The following is a 23,254-nucleotide window of genomic DNA, read 5'->3' on the forward strand; positions in this document are numbered from 1 at the left end:
TATGGATATCATCTGTAGTATATATATGGTATATGAGAAAATCTTATTTAAAGAGATCTGCATCCTTTTGCCCTTGGACTAACTGTTGTCTTTTCCTCCCCCAATGTGTGTGTGTTGTGTGTGTGGTGTTGTGTGTGTGTGGTGTTGTGTGTGTGTGGTGTTGTGTGTGTGGTGTGGTGTGTGTGTGTGTGTGGGTGTGTGTGGTGTTGTGTGTGTGTGTGGTGTGTGTGTGGGTGTGGTGTTGTGTGGTGGTGTGTGTGTGGTGTGTGTGTGTGTGGTGGTGTTTGTGTGGTGGTGTGTGTGTGTGTGTGGTGTGTGGGTGTGTGGTGTGTGTGTGTGTGTGGTGTGTGTGTGGTGTGTGTGTGGTGTGTGTGTGTGTGTGTGGTGGTGTGTGTGTGTGTGGTGGTGTGTGTGGTGTTGTGTGTGTGTGTGGTGTTGTGTGGTGTGTGTGGTGTGTGTGTGGGTGTGTGTGTGTGTGTGTGGTGGTGTGTGGTGGTGTGTGTGTGGTGGGTGTGTGTGTGTGGTGTGTGTGTGTGTGTGTGTGGGTGTGTGTTGAACAGCATGTCTCCCCAGTCTGCGAGATGCGATTACAAAGAGCAGGACAGCGGCGAGTTCTTCACCTGCCCCCCTGTATGTTGCACCATGAGCTCGGGCGAGATGTCCATCCCATCGGCGGCGGAGGAGGGGGAGGAGGGGGAGGGGGAGGAGGGGGAGGAGGAACGGGAGGGAGAGGGGGAGGATGGAGAGCGGGAGGAGGAGAACATCTCGGATACCCCGGCAGCCCACAAGCCGGGATGCAAGCGGCGATCCCGAGGTCGGGGCAAACCCAGGAGCCAAGTGTTGGTCCAGAAGATCAAGAAGACGCGCCGCATCAAAGCCAACAACAGGGAGAGGAACAGGATGCACAACCTGAACGGCGCCCTGGACGCGCTCCGGGAGGTGCTGCCCGCCTTCCCCGAGGACGCCAAACTCACCAAGATCGAGACCCTCCGCTTCGCCCACAACTACATCTGGGCTCTGACCGAGGCGCTGAGACTCGCCGACCCCGCCAGCGGCTCCGGGGACTCGGGCTACGGGGGGCCCGAGCAGCAGTACCTGGACTCGGGGGTTTGCAGCCCCAACCCCAGCCCCGGGTCATCCGGCAACTCGTGGAGCTGCTCCAGTTCCCCTTCCCCTTCCCCTTCCTCCTCCTCCTCCTCCTCCTACACATGCACTTTATCACCCGCCAGTCCTGCCCGATCGGAAGACCTGTATTTCGGGCAATCGGAGAACATTTACGCAGCTCCTAAGCGCCTCTCCGACTTGCTCCGGGGCTCGTCCCCGTTTCACGAATTCATCTGACACTCCTCACCCCCCCCCCCCCCCCCCCCCCCCCCCCCCACCCACCACCACCCATCCCTCCAAAAAAAAAACCCAACCACCAAAGCGCTACACCTGCGCGAGTGTGAGCTTCTGCTCTTTTATATCGTATTTTTTTATTAAAAAAATAAGAGAGAGAGACCCCCACCCCCCACCCCCCCACCCCCACCCCCCCGCGTTGCATTCTGCAACAGTTGGACACTGTTTGCACATTGCCAGACGAACAACAACGGGAGTTGGGAGAGATTTTTTTTGGGGGGTACTGTGCGATTTCATGTATGGGTTTTTTTTTTAGGGAAGAAATGTGTAATTTTCCCCACTGCTTTCGCGTTAGCATCCGCTCCTGCACACTTTTGCATCTGCCTGTCTTCCCGGGGAGGGACTCTGTTTGAAGGCTGTGGGAATTTGAACTGTCAAACCAAACTTTCCTCCTTGCACTTTGTCCATTTTCCCAGGTCCCTCCACAATGCCTTTTGTTCCCTTGTTTTTTTTTTCCTCTTTTTTTCTCTCTCTCTCTCCCTCTCTCCCTCTCTCTCTCTCTCTCTCTCTCTCTCTCTCTCTCGCCTCTCTTGTCATCTCAAGAATGAGACCGACTTTAGCAGCTGTCTGGTATGATTTACGGAAAAAGATGTTCTGCTACAGGGCGAGGTTAGAAGTCATTGCATAATTTGTAGACTTTTTAATGAATGAAAACGAGCGTGTAAATTTAGGTTGAGGGCTCTATCAAAGGCAGAGAGAGAGAGGAGAAGGGAAGCACAAGGAGGAAGACTTCATGCATTATTTATCTCGACCTCCGGGGATGAGGAATTGCCTCCCCCCCCCACCCACCCCCCAACCGAAAGGAATCAGCCGAATAAAACGACCCGACACGGAGCATTAAAGCGATCATCTACACATGTGTTCACTTTTATTTATTATAAAGGAAAGATTTCATGCACCGAATGTATATTTTGTATATTCTAAGAGTTTATTGTTTTCTATGTACTCGCCTCCAAGTCAGAAGGGAAACGTGTTTTGAAATGGAAACAAACGTTTTCGATTTTTTTAAATTAAAAAAAATAAAAAAAAGTTCTAACTTTCATATAAGTAAAGCTGGCAATTGTGTGTTTCATTGAATGGTGTGGAAAGTGAGCAGCTGTACATTCTGGTAACGCAGACAACTTATTATTTGGTTATAAACTGCATAACATGCATTTAATTTGGGGAATCTATTCACGTCAGATTGAAGGCTGGATCCAGACGGGAAACTTTAGGGCGACATAAGCCATACAATAAAAGCCAGGAATACAATTTTTTTTTCTCTTACCACGAATGTTACGGACTGTAAAGATTGTTGTGAAAAAAAATCAAATGTTGGTGGTGCATATTAAATATGAAAAACAGAGATTGGAGAAAGGCGACCAAAGAAAAGCAGATTTTTCAAACAAATACAAAAGAACACACACACCACGTCGATTTCTTTAAACGTTTGCAAAAAATGTCTAATTCTTTATATATATCTATGTATATAATATGAATACATACAGACACGAGGTGAAAACGAAAAGCAAAAAAAAAACACGACAAATAATGAAACGAGGATGGGGGTAGAAGACAGAGAGAGAGAGAGAGAGAGAGGGGGGAAAAAATCCTCAAATCGTTTTCCTGTTTGTGTTGATCCGAGTCACGCACGAGTTGCAATTTTTCGTGTCCTGTTGAATATGGATCAGAGGCAACAACACCTCCTCTCGATCCCCCCCTTTCTTGTTAGTTGGCACGGCTCTGGGCCGGATTATGGATGATCGCCTTGCATTTGCACGTGTCAGTCCAGGACCCAAGAGGGGCGACGTTTCACTGTTACCGGGTATCAATCTTCTTACTGCAGGAGGGGGGCCGAGCGCCACAGCCACAGATCACGAGAGTTCAGAGCATTAGCTGCACCCGAAACCCCGGGACCGTCAGGGAAGTGGCATTCGTGGAAAGCCCGGGTACACCCACCGTTTGGAGAACTCCAGTGGGGGCTGCGACTGCTCAACTCGAATTGACGACGGGGACGACACAACAGTGAAACACATCTGAAATATAACGCAGACAATGGGGGAAAAAAATCTAACAGATGGGCATCATATCAGTACCCACTGAAGTCTGCAGTTTATTGTCATACACAAACGCGCCTCTCAATGGTCCAAATGGCTCGGATGAGCCGACGACGTGTGCACTACTCTTGATAGTAAATCTTAATCATCGTGTTTTCTCAAATAAAAGAATGGTTTGATCGAAATATACAACGCGCAATATTTTGCTTAATAGACGGTATGTATTTCGGTCCCAGGGCAACGTTGTGAAGCTTGGACACTAAAGACCAACTCGCTCTGCTTGACCGAGATACTTTAACGTGAGGCGGAGCTGTTACCTGGATTGGCGTTTCAAGAAAATAATGCTAACGATTTCCTGAAAGAAAGACCACGGCTCTACGTGTTTAATATTCCCAATAGACCTATTGATTTCAGGCTGAGTTTGGTCGACTGCATTACATGTAACCCTTATTTTGATATAAAGAAGCCAATTAATACTCGAATACTGGGAGATACATTTCTATTTACATTGCACAGACCTTTAGGTAAGGCGTTCGGAGAAATTCATCCAACTTTGCAATCATTTAATAAGAGATTTCACTTGCTTTTGCATTCTTCATCCGTATTGGTGAAAAAAAAGTTTGCTCAGGTCTCCATTGCTACAGGCAATAGACACTGTTTATTGTGCTCTCGCATAACTAATGGTAAATAACATATACCTCGTCTCTCTTTTGAAAGACGTTTATGAACCCGCAATCTTTGGAACAATCGCATCTACATAATGGATCAATGGGACCCAATACACACTTTCTCCACTGAGATCACCTCTTCTCAGTTTGCTGTTGGGTTTGAAGTCCCCTTTGTCAGAACATCTCAAAGTACATTTTGCAGAAGGAGCGAGAGTTACAGAACCCTCATTAAATAGTTGGATCAAAGGTCCCCTGGACCTATTTTCTAAATAACGATCTGTATCGCAGGCAAGTAGAGGGGGGGGGGGGTTCCAAAAAAAAAGTCGAGCAATGAAATAATATGTGTGAAAATAGAATTAGTAAAATTAGGTTACGGAAATAAAACGTAAGGATTTCAGCCCTGGGCGAGCACTGCGAGATAGTCTGATCTATTGTTCTCCAACTTGGCAGGAGGTTTATTATGTGCTAAATAATTCCCCCAAAAGGTATTTGCATAATCACTCCTTTGATGTGACTCGAGTGTCAAAAATCAGCCATTGCCCGCGAGTGTGTGTGTGTGAGTGTGTGAGTGTGAGTGTGGGGGTGTGGGTGTGGGGGTGTAAGTGTGGGGTTGCGCGAGAAAAAAAAAAGCACCCGAAGCTTTTACGAAATTGACAGTGTGTGGCAAACGTTATGAAACAAGGTTCAACCCACGGCTTTCTCCAGTCCCTTTAATGATTGCACACACATAATGACAAAGGCTGAGCCTCTTAAGTCCTGGGTGTGATTGATCCGACTGTCCCTCCTCTGATACCCTGTCCAACACGTGCGTGAATGCGCATAAAATACACTCCACAGGGTTTTGACGAGAAACCTTCAGAGCCGCCCATACATCAAGTGATGTTATCATTCCGGGCATTTAGATGTAAAAGCCTCAATTATCCCTTACGCTCCCGAGGAACGAGGCTGAGACTGCATTAACCCCAATTTTCTGCACATAATGTTTGCAGATTCATTTCTGTCAGAAACCCCCCCTCCCCACCCCCTGTCCTGGACAGAAACACCCATTCGACTGCCGAAAAAACAAATAGCAGCCATCCGGTGGGAATACTGTTGTAGTCGAAAATGATAACCTGAAAAATATCGAGTATTTTAACCATTGAAAAAGTAGGTAAGCTGCGATAGTGATGCATCCATGCATTAAAATTACCTAATGAAATATCAATTTTGATTCTATGATGATAACAATAATCCTTGCATTTGAGATAGCGCCTTATCAGGCCGTTGAGACGTCTCAGAGGGCTTCACAGAATATGTTGTAAAGTGGATCGATTGTGTATTTTCTGACGAAATGCAAATCCAATTGCGCACTGCGGCGTCCCACAAACGGTCATGGATTGAGTGACCAAATTTTTTTTGTTTTTTTTTGGAGGAATCATCTGTACGTCACAAATCCTCGTATTCTGATTTTGACATCTTTTAAAACTGATTGACCATACTTCTGCACAATGTGGGATAAGCACCCAACACTCCTGCAATACACAATCCATCAGATAAACACAAAAACAAGAGGTGCTTATAAAACAACATGAGCGCTCAGTCTTACAAACCCAACCTGAATTTGTGCATTTAAAAGCGCTAGACATACATAGAGTAGATGAAAATTCCTCTGACAATGTTCATGATAGAGGAAGAAATACATGGGGTAAAATTCCACCTGGATCTAGATTTGCTCTATGAGTGGAGCAGCATTTCAGAGTGCGCTGAATTTGGCAAATTGTTGAATTCAGTTTTGACTTTGAAGCTCATTTTTTGTAGTTCTCAAAAGAATTTACTGAAAACTGACTTCAAAATTAATCTTCAAATCATGTATGACTCTTTTACGAAAATCTGTATTGGGTGTCCTTCAATATTGTTATATGTGGAATCAGTTGTTGTCTATTAATAAATTTTAAGTTTGATTTTGTATTAACTCTGGAATTCTCTGCCTCAGTTCCTCCTCCTTGCCCCTCACTCCCCACCTTCAAATCCCACCTAAAGACCATCCTTTTTGATCGTGCTTACGGTCACACGCTCTCTCCCCTTGACTCGTTGTCAGATGCCACCATTGTTAAATGCTCCGCGACACTACCCCGCGTGAAGGGCGCTATATAAATGCAAGTTTTTATTTATATTTGCAGTGCAATTTATTGGATTAAGTTTCACCGCAATTAACTGGGTACAGGTAGAACCGGGATGAATGCATCATTTTCTGCTTAGAGCTGTATTCCTATTTCTTGGACCTTTCCGTAATTGTGCTTTTGTATATTTATAATGCAGCTGAAAGATGGAGAATTCCTGTCTCTCAGATTTACTTTGTTCTGCTTTTCCTTTGTTTAAATCAATGGGGTTTGGCAGTGTAACACTATAGTGCTATAGAAGTGGTCGGCACACAGTTAAGTGGTCTCTGAAGCTCTTAGGGCAAAATATTCTTGCCACGATTTGCAGCAACCTCAATGAAATCATAATGCAAGCGAGAGACCTGGGTTCTATTCTCAGCATGAACCCGGTTGTTAGTCAATTAGCGTATTGCTTTTCTGGGGATAATAATCCTTAAAAAAAATTTGGTCACTCAATCCACGACTGTGGGACACTGCTGTGTGCAATTGGCTGCCATGTTTTGCCCACAAATATACAGTCAATTCACTTTACAGTAAATTCTGTGAAGCACTTTGAGACATCTCGAAGTCATGAAAAGTGCTATATCAAACGCAAGGATTATTATAATGTTATAAGTTGTTATTATTAATAAAATACTGTAATATGTGATGATTTCGTCTTTCTTCAATTCTCTTTTACCTGTCCATTTACCTGAAGATTGTGGTGGCGAATCTACACAAATGTGAATGTCTTCATACATTTCTGGTAATTATTTTAGGTTCATGAATTTGAAAATGTCAGCACTGGGCAATCAAACTGTCTTTGTAAAGTTTATGTGCAGCAGTTGAATTCAGTACTCTTGAACAAAATTATATTTTCTTCAATTTATCAGATGAGATAACTTCTTGTTTGGATGGATGTTAAAAATCCCATGCCACCATTCAAAAAGAGAAGGGAGTTTCTCCTGGTGTTTTAGCCAATAACATCTCCGATAAATTTGATCATTCAAGCTGTGTCCTGCTGCATTCTTTCCAGGATGCTACTCAACGTAAAGGACGCTATATAAATGCAAGTTGTTGTTATTGTTGTGTTGCATTATCTACAAAAACACGGTCACCATGCTTTACAGTAGATCCCACGAAGAGCTTTGAAATATTTCATTCATGTGATAAGGTGCTATATCAAATGCAAGGATTACATTATAATATTATTATTTTTTTCACGCTTTTAAGGTTTAGAACCTCCATCGTATTTTGACTATTTTGTTTGGGAGAAAGGTAAGCGGGTCTCCTTGCAGCTGGGCTGGCTCCAAGATGACATGCTTGGCAACAGAATGTCGGGCTTGAGAGAATCCGCTGTGGCAGACTCCTTGGTCTGGTTCTGTAATACTCTATGTATTGCCGATGACAGACCAGCCAGCCTGGCTCATCGGCAGGACTGAGAGGGGCAGACCGATCATTGGGAGCAGGGATTCTCAGGTCTTATCTGCCAATCTATGTGTCTATGTGTGTCTGTCTATGTGTCTGTGTGTCTGTCCTTTTTAACACTTCTTGCAGTCAGGGTGCAGTTTTCATGATCCACCCTCCCCCAAGTTTTATCCCATTTCTTGACAATCTACGACCAGAGGCTGTGTTGCTGTGTTGACACACGGTTGAATGAAGGTCTCTCTTCTACAGCTATATTTATGGCTCTGAACAATCAAAGATTAAAAATGACGGAATCATTTTTGCGAATTAATTAAGTTCCCTTTATCCGTCCAATTGATTCCTGCAAGCACCTTCATTAATTTCAGTCGTTGGTGCTAATGGATGCTTTTTTTGGGGGGGGGGGGTGTGGGGGTGGGGGGTGGTGTGCTTGTTTGAATGAGGCATCTGTGCGATTGAAGAGAGAAAAAAGAGAAAAGGGGGACTCTGTTTACAAATCAAAAGTAATTAAAATGATGGGATCATATTCTTCTAATTACCTCGTGGAGGGGACTCAGAGTAATGTAAACCTTTTTTACATATTTATTTTCCCGAATATTTAAATAGTATTCTCTCCGTACTTAAAAGAACAGATGTGGGAGACAGCGGTTATGAGGTTAAAGTTTAGAAGCTGCAGTTGAAGTGGCTCCTTTTGGTGACTTCCACATGCAAGCAGTAAGTGCAGGACTCAAAGTCTGGAGCTTGTGCAGGTCAGCTGTCCCGCATTAAGCTGGGACGCCCAATTGCTTGTGACAGCTGAGTGTTGTGTTGGTGAGCATGTCTGAGCATCCCTCGCTTTGCAGATGGGCAACAGAAGATTTCATTCTCTACAATCTCACTCACTGGCTGGCGTCTCCACTCACTCGCACTGTTTCAGACGGCTTGTCCCAAACACTGGGCCATGTTATACAGCTTCATGCCTTCATTAAGAGGAAGAGATGGAGCAGTTTATGAAATATAATAGCTGATTGAGGGCCCCGGCAGACAATTCGTGAACAATGTGTATCTGTAAACATGTCCATTGTGTCAATGTTCTGCTTCTATTCAGCACAGCTTCACTGGCTGTAGAACGCTTGCAGAGTTCAGAGGCTTCATTTAGCCGAGAGAAATAACTTATACACAATTTGATTGACGTATTTATCCTGAGGTCAACTGTTCATTTAGTCGATTTTAGCCTCCAGAGAAATTCAATGCATTAAATGCTATAGCAAAGATTAGTAAACCCTATTTAACACATTGTTCATATTTGAACGGTGACTTCACGCATTTAACTTAACATTCAACGTATGAAATTGTTCAACGTTGTTTTTCAAAAAATACATATCTCGAAGTGAGTTCTGCTTCTCGCTGTGTATATTATTCATAGAATTAATAATTCACTTTCCAAACTAAATAATGTTTAGTGAAAATAATTCAGAATATTTACAGGTCCAGTGTGCCAGCATTTTCTTCACATATTAGTATAAATGTGGCCATGCTTCAGGAGAATACTTAACTGCAGGCAAAATACACAAATGATACTTATGATGTTGATATAAATTCACTTGCAACTCAGCATCATGTATTACTGCTACTTACTATTTCACGTTGCATAATGTTACAGTAAATCCTGCAAAAGACTTTGGGACGTCTTCCTGAAGTGAAAGACTCTATATCAAATGTGAGGATTATTATAATTGTTGAATAACTTTCAAGAAATTTCTCAATAGTATTAATGTCTAGCCTCTGCGGACAGGAAGATGGTGGCGATGCTCTCACGCATTTCATGCTGAACTGTGTTGTTCACCAGGAAGCTTGCAGGGAGTACCTGCGAGTGGTACCTATCATTAACCTAGAGATGGCTCAAACCCATGCTTGTCGGATGTCAAACGACCAATCAGTGGCTATCCTCCGGTGGAGGGGGTGGGGGGTAAACGGGATCTCAGTGGAGCTGGACTGGCTTCAAGGTGACATGTATGGCAACAGAATGTCGGAATCGAGCCAGCACTCGGTGGAGGTCTCAGGAGTCCGGTTCCTGAGCCAGGCAGGTCCGCAGTACTCCATCCTGTGCTGATGACACCACAGCCACCCTGGTTCATCGGATGGACTTGGTAGGGCAGGTGAGTCACTGGGATAGGAACTCTTCCCATTCAGCTCTTGTTAACCCTGTAAGCAAAAGCCCTAATGGGTAGGGTGGTCTAGCTGGACAAACAGAGGGAAAGCTTGGCAGACAGTCAATGGTAAGCTATGTGGATTTAACTGGTTAGACTCCAGCAGTACCCCAACACACACTCTGGGGTACCCAACCTTTGCCTAATACGTTCCAGATTTAGGTAAGTAGGAAGTGTCCCTCCAGAGAGAGTGCACATTCCATTCCAATAAACATCTCTGGAATTTCCGTGTGTTCCAGGTGGAATGCATGGAACTCTGTTTGGTTTGGATACTCTTAAGCATAGCAAAGGATTTCCGCATGTGTCAGACACCTGGCTGACCAAAAAAAAAGAGAAACAGAGGTGTTTGAGTTAGATACTACCGATGTATATTGAAAATAAGTTGGACAAGGAGAGTGGCTGGCAATTAGCATAAAAAATAAATAATGCATTTGATCTCGTTGAGAAACACTGTATATGGTGAGCATGCTATTTGGAATCACACAGAAAATAATAGCAATTATTACTGCCTGTAAAAGTTGGCCACAAAAGAAGTAAGCAGAAAAGAATGTGGATAGATTGTATGATTGAATGGCCTGGTGTGACATCTGGGGCTGATGTAGTTCATCTGTGTAGTGACTGGAATACATGGAGTGTAATGGTCTCCAACTCTAGAGCAGAGAAGATACATAACAAGGTGAGAACCCAGTTCCTGTTTAGCAGGGTAACCCATGTCTGAGAAATTAAATAATACGATTAAGCAATGCAAAGCTGAAACATGTATACGAACTATAAGGCATAGACATATTAGAGGAGAAGAAAGAGAATAAAATGCTAAAGCAAGTAGAGCAAGAAAGAGATTTAGGCACTACCTAAATCATGGAATATAAAGCTTAATTGACACAACAAACTATTTAATTTCAGACAGTCCAAAGAATGCCATAATAACTGCACTAATCTAACAATGTGTTACAGTATCATTCCGATTAAATTTCATCTGAACAGTTCTAGAGGAGTCAAGTGTGTGGCAGGCAATTTATACAGTAGTTATTCAGCCATTCAAATTTAATGGAGAGATTGAGCTTGTTAAGCATTTGAGCATCAGCAGACTGGAAGGCACCCAGGATTAGCAGCATGCAGACACAAGCTAGGAATTAATTTCCATAAGAACTAATGTCATCACCAGTTAGAGAGTACTGAGACTTAATTGAGTTTCAACTACATTCGTGAAGATGGATGATCTCCAGACCAGTATGTTATGAGTCCTATGATCGAAGAAACCTGCTCTATTTAAGATCATCACAGATGGGTGAGTGCCAGGTGGCAGGGGTCATGTAGTAAGGTGAAGGAGTGGCCATTTGAGATATCAGCTCTTTCTCACATGTTTAAATTCACTTTGCACTGAAGTGAAAACAGGTGCTCCTTGCAGATCAAGTAGGGAATCTCTGAGTGGTCAATGAATGGAACAGATAATTCCATCTCAAAACGTATTTCCTTCACCCTAATAGCTCTGGTTAAAAATCCACAAAGATCGATCTGAAGCAATGTTGAATGACAAACAATTATCCTCTCCTCAGCACCATCTTGCAAGAATGGAAGGTAAGTAATTTCAGCACAGAAATATACAATTGCTTCACATCTGTCAACCTTGGCATAGTGGTGTGGTGGGACCACTTCAGGAGTAGTTTGGCAATGGGTATGTTAATTGGTGATGAGTGAAGTTGGATGAAAGGAATAAGACTGCCCAATTTAGAGGCTAATAGGTCTCATGGTCTTAGTCTTTATAGAATGTGGGGGGTCAATACTGCTGTTCCTAAATCAAGAAATAGTACAGAAATTGTGGTTTAAAAATGTGCTTTAAAATTCTTCCTTAGTGAAAGGTGTGGGGCTGAACACCCCGCTTTCCCTAACTTATCTCAGAATGGAAATGCCACCATCTTATTAATGTACCAGGAAATCTGACTTTTTTTTCACACCAACGAGGCTAATATCTGCCAAAAAAAAACTTCAAGTCTTTTCCAATCCTCACAGACATCTTTTATTGTGATAGGTGGTGTTCAATCCCCAATCTGCTATTATGGGCAGATCCCAGTGAAGCGGTCCTTGACTATGCCCAGTGATAGTTAAGGAACTGTCCTTAACTACTCTATCCCCAATGATAGTTAAGGAACTGCCCTTAACTACTCTATCTCCAGTGAGAGTTAAGGAAAAGAACATGTTTACGAATACCTTTTTTAAAATTTGACCTCATTATTATAAAATTTAAGATCATGCAACAGTTTAGAAAATGTTAAACTCAATCTTAATTTGGAAGCCAGTTAAAAGAATTTAACAAAAATAACTTTGTTCTAACATAACAATCCTTACATTTAATACAGCGTCTTATCACGTCATCAAGACATCTCAAAGTGCCTCACAGAATAAACAGTAAAGCGGATTGACTGTGTAGTTTGTGGGTGAATCATCGAACAATATTAAAGAGGTGATCTATATGCATTTTGACAATGAAGGCTTGTAATCGGAAATCCCAATACATGCAGATATTTTATGGTATAATATAATTACTGTGGCATAGAATGGTCATCCCTGTGAGTTGCCACTGACACTGACACAGCAAAATGCTGTGAGATATATTATTCCTATTTTCGTATTTAATGAAAGGTCATTGTGATGCCATTTTATAAATAATTAATAATGTTATTGATGGTACAGTTTACAGACATTCTTTAACACAGTTAAGTATAAAGACAAAGATACCTTATCCATCAGCACAAATGTCCATTTTGATGTTGAAAGATTACGGTTTATAAACTTTTTTTCTGAAATTAATGAAAGCTGAATCTATTGCGCTATTTTTAAAGCCTTAGGTCCCATTCTGTGAATTGTGTAAAACATGTGTAAATGTTTTATGTGGGAATGTTTACACCGACCAGTTCCAGTGAGTTGATCTATTATGCGAGTTGTGTAAACCATGTGCAAAAAGAAGTGTAAACATATGTGTACAGAAGGAATTAAAGGCAGTTTTCACGATGGGATTATCAACCATAGTTTACACATGGTTTGTACAACTCATATAATGACCCTTTGTAAGTGTAAATGATACCATCGGGGTATTAATACGACTTGTATTTATTTAGTAGTCATTTTGTTCTTATTTTGTGAAAGTGTATTTTATCTGTTGTTTTCTGTGTCTATTAACCGATTAATGCATTCATTCATGTCAGTCATTTACTCTGTTTGCCCATGGTTCATTCATAAATCCAGTGATGTATTTCTTCTGTTTTGTCTTCTGTCAGTAAGGTGATTACTCATGTTGTCGATCAGTCAGCAAGTTCGTGAGTTATTCATTGTACCTTTTCATCAGTCTTTTAGACTGACAGTCAACCAATATGCCCACAAATAGGTCTGTCTATAACTTGATAAACTACAAGGGTCTTCAAATGAACAAAACTATTTCTTTCAAACATTTTCCACACTGGAAAAAATGGATTGTTACAATAATCAATAATTTAATCTGTTTATCAAAAAAACAGTAAGTCTGTTGATTGCAAGCATACAACAAATTTTGTTTTTCATGTATTGTCAGAGAGAACCTAGGAATCCATTGTTTTTTACTTTGTATAGCAGAGCTGAAGAATCCATGAACAACAACAACAAATTACATTTGTATACCACCCTACACATCAGGAGGATATCCCAAGGTTCTGGACAGTCAGGGATCTGCACCTGAGCTGGTGGTGGGATTCAGGGGGGTGGAGGGCGGAGAGGGTAGTGGATAGGAGGGTGACCAAAGGCATAATCAAAGAGGAATGTCTTGAAATGCGTCTTGAAGGAGGCATGAATGAAATATGATAAACTTATCTTGCCCAGTAACTGGTTCTTGGACATATTAGCTCCAGGATGACAACCCCAGAAGAACGATCTATGGTTAGTGCTTAACCCCCTGGTACTGTACCTAAATCCTAATTAGCAGGGAAATCTGGATTTGCAGCCAAAGCTACTGAGGAGTTTGGTACTTTTGATTGGTGGTACAATGGGCTTCTTGCAGGACCTGAGAGAGGATATAAGGGAAAACAACAGTCTATTACAATGTATTACTGTTGCAAATTGGTGTTAATATACCCCAGACGTGTTCCTGAGGCTAATAATCACTTTGTTGTGGTGATTGATGCTCATGTTGTGGGTGGTTCTGGAACTTCATTCTGATCGGCTGCTCTTTTGATGTAGTTACGACTCTTACCCGAGACTATCAGTCACACATTGGAACTAGTTGGTGTAAACATTCCCACGTAAAACATTTAATTCTTTTGACTTCAAAACTCTTCAACTGTTTAAGAATAAACACACTGAAATTTTGACCTAATGTTGTTTTACGCAAAGAAAAATAATGTATGTAATTTTGTATGTGAGGGTAGTTTAATTGTATATGTTTTTAATTTTCTCCCCAGATGTATTAATTTGCAATATTTCAGGAATAAAATGAGCCACAGAATTTCAACCCTTAAGAGCACCCGCACTGCAGATTCAGTTACTTTTGTCATGTGAAAAGTTATCTGGGTCCATTGGGAAGTCCATTGCTCTTTTGACTGAACAACATTTTCCTGTAAGGTTCCATGTGGGGTCGAGCTTTTATCAGTCAATCAGTTATTCACTTTGTCAATCACGTCTTTGTTCACTCAGTTAGATATCTGATCAGTCAGAAAGCCAGTTGATCAGTGTTTTAGTCACTTAGTCACATCTTTTTCTCTCTCAGTCTTACTGTTAGTTTTAGTTTCTGATTGACAGACTTTTTTTCCTGTCTTCATCAAACTTCCTTTGTCTATTTCTCTGTGAATTTAACACCACTCACTTTTTCTATGTCCATCTGTTGGTTCCTCTTTGTTGGTTGGGTAATCTTTTTCAGTCAATCTGTTATTGTCTATCCCTGTTGCTCTGTCTCTCTCTCTCTCTACTCTGTCAGATGGACTGAAAGTGAGACAGAAAACCGAAACATTGGTACTGACAGTGTATGTGTGGGTGTGTGTGGGTTGCGAGAGAGAGATGGAGAGAAAAAAAACATGCATGTATCTGCTTTTCTTTTCTACTTTAATCTTAACCTATCAATATTTGTTTTACGCAGTTAGCCTCTTTCTCTTAGTGTCAATTTGTTAATAATCTTACTGTCAGATCAACAGATCCACCAACAATAACTTGTATGAATTTCTTCAAGCGCTTCACAAAGAAAATGGAGATCACTGGAGGAGAGGAGGAGGAATTTGAGGATATTGTCGAAAGGCACAGCCAGATGTAAGTTTTAAGATGGCTTTGCTTATAGCACAGTGAAAGGCCCAAGGTGAAGGGATTTTGGGAGTGATTTCCAGAGAGTGGTGACAAAGGCGCCACTGATAATAATAATAATCCTTGCATTTCATATAGTGCCTTATCATGTCTTTGAGAGTTCTCAAAGTGCTTCACAGAATATACTGTCAAGTGAATTGATGTACATTTTGTGGGCAAAACGAGGCAGCCAATTGTGCACAGCAGTGTCCCATAAACAGTTGTGGTTTGAGTGACTAAATTATTTTGATTTATTTTGAAGGAATTATTACACCCGGAAAAGCGATCAGCCGATTGACTAACAACCGGGTTCCTACTTACTGCTAGGTAAACAGAGGCGTGTAGAGTAAGGAAACTTGACCAAGGCTTTGACCTGCTGAGAATCGAACCCAGGTTCTCTCGCTTGCGAGGTGAGTGGTCTAACCACTAAGTTACAGGACTCCAGAGGACTGATGGTAGGAGAGAGGGAACGAGGAATGAGTAGTAGCGATTGAAGAGCTGAGTGTATGGGCAGGAATGTTAGGCTGGAAGAGATCGCAAAGGGAGGGAAGGAGGGATGGGCAAGATTGTGAAGGAACTCGAAGGTCAGGATAAGGATCTTAAAATCTATGAACACACTCTTCCTGTCAAAGACTGACAGGGACTTTCTCACTCAGAAACTGCTCCTCTCCTCTTGTCCTGGGTACTGAGGTCAGTTCCAGTTGCATTATGTGGTCACTGCACTTGCACTGACCTCTCTGGCCATGAAACAAGCATTCACCAACCACGTTTTCACTGAACAAAGTGAGTATTACCTTCACCTCTGCCATTCTAAATTTGGGAGCAGACCCCAGCGGCTTCTCAAACCTCTAGCCTTTCAACTAAGTATTTACGACACTGCAATAAATTCTGGAGAACCAGCAAGATCCTTGGCGCTTTCAAAACGAATCAGGTTAAAAAAGGAGAATTATTGTCCATTCTATACAGCTTAGATGATTAGCGTTAAACAGATAGGTTACTTCTTCTGATAAAAGGGTGAAAGCACATATTCAAGTTACTTAAGGGCTTAGGTTATGCGGGTTAATGACAGGGAAATAAATACAAACGCTTTGGGTTAAAACACTTTGTATTGTGGTTTAGTTATTCATTAATGGGAAGAGAAGCAGGTCCTGTTTTATCAGAGGGTTGACACTATTCTGCTCTGACATTAAATTTAAACCAGATTTTATTTAATGGGACATGTCACTTTAATATGGGAGAAGGTCAGTTTTGATCATTGCCACCCATAAGTCACACTTAGTCAGCGCACATCCTTTAAAGAGACTTTTGCTTTGCAGACTTTTGGTTTTATCATTTCAAATAGAATAAATTGGAATTGGCTGATTTGTGTGGTGATGTCATGCACATGGTGTACAGATAAACAGATAGACAGCACAGTGTAAGCAGACAGAATGGACCACTGCAAAACAGAACAGTTGACTCTTAAGGCCTGAGAAGACTGACTCTTTCCCTCTCTCAGCATACAAATATTGTTTGTATTAACTGGTATTAATAACTATTACATCATTAGAGTACTGCAGCGTAATTGTTATATAGTGTATCAATATTATGATATAGTCAATATAATTAGATCTATACAATTATCGCAGCAAGAAAGTGCTATGTTACTAGTGCAATGCTACTGATGGATTTGAACTAGTACTTATAATACAATACGAGCAACTAATATATTAAATACAGTATCATTTAATACAGTATAAGTCTGGAGTCCTGTAGCTCAGTGGTTTGAGAACTCGCCTCACAAACAAGAGGACCTGGGTTCGATTCCTGGGTGGGGCGAAACGTTGGGCAAGTTTCCTTACTCCACACGCCGCTGTTTACTTAGCAGTAAGTAGGAACCTGGTTGTTAGTTGATTGTCGGATCGTTTTTCCGGGGGGTAATAATTCCTTAAAAAAATTGATCACTCAATCCATGACTCTTTGTGGGACACTGCTGCACGCAATTGGTTTCACCCACAAAATATACAGTCAATTCACTTTACAGTATATTCTGTGAAGTGCTTTGAGACATCTCGAAGATGTGATAAGGCGTTATACCAAATGTAAGTTTTATTATTATATCAATTACAAGGATTATTATTATTATTGAATAACATTGTATTATTCACAGAAAGCAGCATTTTACAAGTAATGTATTTTTATAGGCTTCTATCATCTGAACTAATTAGTAATGGATATGTCTGTAGTATTAGCAGAAATAGGATTCTTAACAAAGTTAGCATGATTTGCTTAATTTGTGATGACTCTTCAACAGATTTTTTAAAAAGAATTGTGGCCCAACATATTCAGTGTTCTAGAAATTTGATAATTATATAATTTCCATATAAGACATCTGTTGAGAAATGCCACAAATTGTATCACTTTGAAAGAAAACGGAAATGGTAGCGTTTTATTACAGCGTCAACAATTTCATTATTAGAAAGCATAGGCAGTGCTATAACAATAACAACTTGAATTTATATATTGTCCCAGTGCTGTAGTGATACTACAATGCCAATAGTGTTAACAGCAATAATTTTAGTTACTGGTTTTTGAAAATAGTTTAGAAAATTTTAATTCCAACATTTATAATTTATAAAGCATACTATTGGAGCAGATTGAATGGCAGATTATGTTGACTTGTTTTTTTAAACAAAATATATATATTATAATAAATAGAATATATATTTATACTGGTATCGAAAAATTCCTGTGACAGAAAAGAGAAACCACAACACATTAATATTCTGATACAACACACAACAGACCCATCTCCTTGTGTGTGTGTGTGTGTGTGTGCATGTGTGGGGTGGGTGGGGGCTGCTTCTGGTATTCCCGCATCAGGGTTCTGCTGCCCTCTACAGGGCGCAGTTACAAGGTAGGTCTTATCCCCACTCTCTGCTGCTCCCCTTTAGGTGGGGTTGGAGGGGGGGGGCATGGACAGGTTTACAATACACAAGAGGTGCACACATTAGCGCGATACTCTTACCTGTTCAGGGAGCACTTGACACACAGGAGAACAAAATGGGACAATGTTGAGATTCACAATGCTGGCATCTCTTTCCTCATTGAGCACAAACATTCAGTAAGGGATACTATTATTATTACATCCACTAAGGGGTACTTTTCATACCAATGCATACTAGGAGATACTTCCATTATGTCACATTTTCCCTATCGATGGTTAGAAACTGGTGCAATAGACATCTGGGTACGTACTTTCCTCAATTTGTATTGGGAGTCATTGATCCACGTCACACGTAACCATTGTGGGATTTTTAAAAAAATGCAGTACAGTATTGCATAACAGATTTGATCTGCTCATTATCACATTTTCACCACCATGTTACCAAAATGATGTAACCAATGGGAGTTGTACATTATTCCATTATTTGCTCTTGCTCTCAACTTGAGTTGGGAAAAAGATCAGTAGCATTTTAAATAGCTTGCTAGGAAAATAAATGCTTTGCTTATATCATACATCAGAGGAACATTAAAGTGGCGCAATCTGAATGAAAGTGTTTAGCAAAATATTTATTGTTTGCAAAGATACAATGCAATGGTGTCGTTTGAATCACAATGCGTCATTGTATCACTTGCACACATCATCAGGATACAAATGATGACTCTTTCTGTCCACTCTAACTTCAAAATAATATGTTTAACAAACACGTTACCATGAAGACAATGCTCCTTTTAACACCAACACAGCAGTACGTGATCTTATTTACCTTCAGCTATCTAGATGCTCAGCAGCAACAACATAACTACCAAATAAATAATTCATAGTAAGTGAATAGTATAAGGTTGCATCTCCAATGTGATAGATCAAATAAAGGTGGGGTGTTTGTATTCTCATGAGCTGCAATCTGTAAAGTTTAAAGGGAACAAATTCAGCATTTGTTAGCTTTTGTATTGTGTACCCACTGAATTGTACAATGACAAGAATGAGGCATGAAAGAAAGAACTTGAATTTTTAGTCCCAAAGGTATTTATTGCCAATGTAGTCACTGTTTTAATAAGCAAATGCGATAGAAAGGCCCCACAAACAGTTATGAGGTGAAAGACCAATTAACCTGGAGAAACTCTTTGTGAATAGTGTTACAGGATCTTTAATGTCTACTTAAAAGGTTGGCAGAATCTTGGTCTAATAACTCATCGAAAAGGCAATAATGCAGCACTTCTGAGCACTGCACCAGAGTGTTTATATCACAAACTCAAGGCTTGAAATCACAACTTTCGACCGAGTGTCAATATTGCGATACCAAATGACCAAACTAAAGAATTGCAGAACACAGCAAAGGCTAAACTGGATTGTGACACAGCAATTGAATAACCAAATATGTTTTTACAAAATAATATTGCTCAATTGCAGATCTCTGGAAACTGAGGATTGAATCTGTACAGAAAGACTGGTACAACGGTTGTTGGTTGTAGTTGAGGATGTATCTAATTAATTGCCTGACAAGATAGTACGGTTACCAATGGCAATTTGACTCCTTAGATGTCCCTTGTGGTTCTTAAAAAGTCTCAGTGACTTAAACGTTGATGCTTCTGGTAGTGAGGTCCCAATGGCTGGTTCTATCTGCAAGTTTCTATGGATCAGAAGGCACCACAGTCATAGTCATGGTCTCGTACTTGTGATGCTGAACCTTTAGTATGTTCAGATAGCTCAATTTAACCTGTCTGGTTTATACCTGTTGGGACAGGAGTCTCTAATCCCTCTGAGCTCCATTTGGAAATGCCCTACTAACAGTCACCACTGTGTAAACAGGCTCTCCATTAGAAAAATGCTGTGCTGTTTACTGGTCTCAATGCTGTTCTTAAACTCATAAATTCATAATTTGACAACCCGGTTTCCTTAATTTACTCCAGGATAATCTGGAGATATATACTTCAATAATTCCAGGAGTAATGTGGCATTACATAATGTCACTAACTCGATGTCTAATCTGTAGTTTTTTTTAAACTCACTCTAGGTCTAATCTGGAGTTAGATACTTTCACTAATTTCATATGGAATCTGGAGTTAAATACTTTCTATAGTTCAGGTTTAATCTGGAGTTATTTAAATTCTCTTATTTTATGAATAGTGAATACTGAATTCTCTTCTGAATACTGAAATAAATCTTCCTTACAGGTTGTGAAAAGCACTATATCAAATGCAAGGATTATTATTATTTAGAAATTTTTTTCCACTCTCTTTTTAATAATAATAATCGTTGCATTTGATATAGAGCCTTATCATATTTTCGAGACCTCTCAAAGCGCTTCACAAAATGTACTGTAAAATAAATTGACTGTATATATTCTGTGGGTGACATGCGGGAGCCAATTGCGCACAGCAATTGTTTGGGGGCAGGAATGAAGAGAGCAACACATTGAACACTAGCGAAATTTAGCGCAATTTCCTAACAGTGCGCCCCAGTTTGATCATTTTCATTAAACTAGCTAACAGGGATGTTAACCCCAATGTTTTCTATAGTCTGGATTTGTCCGCTTGGTTGCTTTTTTTACCCATTCATGTGCGTTCCATTTATTATTCAACAGATTACACCTTTTGTTCTTTCTCCTTTAAACCTTTCATGACATTTAACTGTGTGACAGGTAGCATCATCCCATGCTGACAAAATGGCTGCATTGTCGAGAAGTTCTTAGAAAATGTCAACAACCATTAACAAGACATGTGGAAATCTCGTTATGCCTACAGCTCCTCATCGAATTAATAATGCCATGCATTCTGTTGTAAAACATTGTTACAAACTTTGTTTTCAAAGTCAAGGGAGTGGCCTGGACTGAAATGCTTCAATAAAAACTTGCTTTAGTTACAGTGCAATGTTGGAGTATACACGGGCAAAACCTCTGCATGGTTTGTTATAATCTTTCAGTATATTTGGAGCAAAAATAGATTTGAGACAGTGTCAAGTGTGAACGAAAGGAAGAAGGAAAATGATCTTTCAGTATTGTGGCAGGTGAAATGGCTTTTCCTTTCACAATGGTCAATATGCCAAATGCCTTTGGCTGATGGACAGGGTGTGCAATGAGATTGAGAGTGTAATATGAGACTGTTTCCAGCTCACCTGGCAGAGCTGTGTAGTTAAGGAGCTGTCAGCAATCTCTGAAAAGGAGGATTACTCACGTTGATAATCCTACTGCACTAAATAGCACTTTCTCATTATACAGCTGTGTACTACTTCCATATTGCACTGTTGAAAATCCATTAAAGAATATTGTATGTTTGTGTATTTTGTTTAACAATATCATAGGTCCTCTGACCAAATACAGTATTTCAGGTACAGTAGAGTTTGTGAGTGTGATTGTCTTTGCCAACCCTGAGTTCACGAGTAAATTAATGCCAAATCAGTTGGTTCTGAAGAGCTGTTACCTCATTTTAGGTGGGAAGTAGTTGGGGAGTTACAATTGACATCAGGCCACATAAGTTAGGGAGAGGAACATAAGATGCAAGAACAGCTCCTACTGATTGCTAGTCAGAGATGTTTGCTGGAAAGCACAGATGTGTTGATGTGAGGTGAGGGCTGCATCAGCTGTGAAACCCTCAAGGTCAAATAGCCTGTTATAGTAATAATATAATAATCTTTGCATTTAATATAGACATCTGGTGACACACACTGCCATTATGTCCAGTGACCACCTAGTCATTCAGAGTCATAGAAGCAAAACACAGTCAAAAACCTCTTCAGGTAAGGAAGGAGAGAAAAATTGAAGAGAAAATATACAAAACAAAGGATACTTTTCTGATCGACAGTGAAGTTACCAACCTTTGTGCTATGTGTCCACAGCAGGATTTCCACTACCAAAGTGCGAACTAGCAAGGTCAGTAACTTTACACTGGAATTTCATAATATTTGTTATTGTCTGCACTTCTGGTGTCTCATTTCTTTTGAGCAGTATCTAAAATCTTAGTTACAGGGAATCCCTTAAACCTCTGCACCATGGGTGATAAACACATTTGAATTATATGAATTTGGTTTCTCTATCTACATTTAAAATTGTTTGAAGGTCATGTCATCGTGTAGCATTGTGGACACCTGCCTCAGCCTGTGACTATACAATGCTCCTTCCTGTGCACAGCATGGTGTATCTGCTGGAATAGGAATGCTGTGCTTAAATCTGAGTAATGTGTACTCTGGGGCACCGTACAGCACTCTGGACATATTAACATCCAAACATCAAAGCTACTCCTAAAAGTTTCAATGCCCAATTTGACGACTTAAAACAAATTAAACCATCAAAAATAGTGGATTCTCAGAATTTCAAGTTTGAATATTATTTCTTTAACATTGGGCATATTTAGATGGATAAACCATTCTTCCTTATTATTTCAGTGAAAAGAACAGATGAAGAGAACACTTGTTGACTGCTGACTGACTTTCTCTTAAACTGCATTGATTGGAATCGATTGACCCGAGATCCTTTGCCTGGGTCATTGTTAATTCCTGGAAGCAATGCTGATTAAGGTCAGACTGATCACTCAGGGGCTGCTCGCGACTAAACAGTAAAGAATGAAGGAAAGCCACGTAAGATCAGTTGGCTGAATGAGATACAATTTCCACATTATTAGCAGTGAACAAAAGGTTGTGCTTGATTACTAGAAGAGGCTTTGGTCGGGGTGACACTGAGGAAACAATGAGAAAGAGCTGTTTCACATGGCTAGTGATCATAGCACATTACATCTTTTTCACCAGTCAGATTTGAGTAGACGCATTGGAAGAGCAACGTAGAAGTCCAACTTTAAGTGATCGCTCCCGTGACTCCGTTGTACTTATAGGTTGTGCCAATCACCCAGCCATGGCACTACTGCCAATCAAACAAACGAACACCCACAAAACACACAGTCACTACACTTTACAGTATATTCTGTGAAGTGGTTTGAGATGTCTCGAAGACGTGCTAAGGCGCTATATCAAATGCAAGGATTATTATATAACGAAACAAGAAACACAGCACTCTACTTGTTTGGGTTAACAAACCAGAGCTGAAACTTCTCATATCCTTAAAAGTTAGTCTTAAAATTGAAGATTATGCAGATTTTTTTTGGAAAATTATTGATTTCTTAAATTGGAAGTTGTTTTTTTGCAGTTCTCAAAA

General features: G+C 40.5%; 1 protein-coding gene across 1 annotated transcript; it reads left to right on the top strand.

The window, feature by feature from the left end:
• Positions 1-732: 732 nt before the first annotated feature.
• Positions 733-1,341, top strand: LOC121850265 (neurogenin-2-like; the record flags this gene model as incomplete). The annotated part of the gene is made up of 1 exon (XM_042341048.1): positions 733-1,341. A coding segment is annotated over one exon (609 nt), but the record flags the coding sequence as incomplete, so codon positions are not given.
• Between the last annotated feature and the right edge of the window lie 21,913 nt (positions 1,342-23,254).

The sequence above is a fragment of the Callorhinchus milii genome, unplaced genomic scaffold, assembly GCF_018977255.1.
Source record: "Callorhinchus milii isolate IMCB2004 unplaced genomic scaffold, IMCB_Cmil_1.0 Scaffold1, whole genome shotgun sequence".
Taxonomy (NCBI): Eukaryota; Metazoa; Chordata; class Chondrichthyes; order Chimaeriformes; family Callorhinchidae; genus Callorhinchus; species Callorhinchus milii.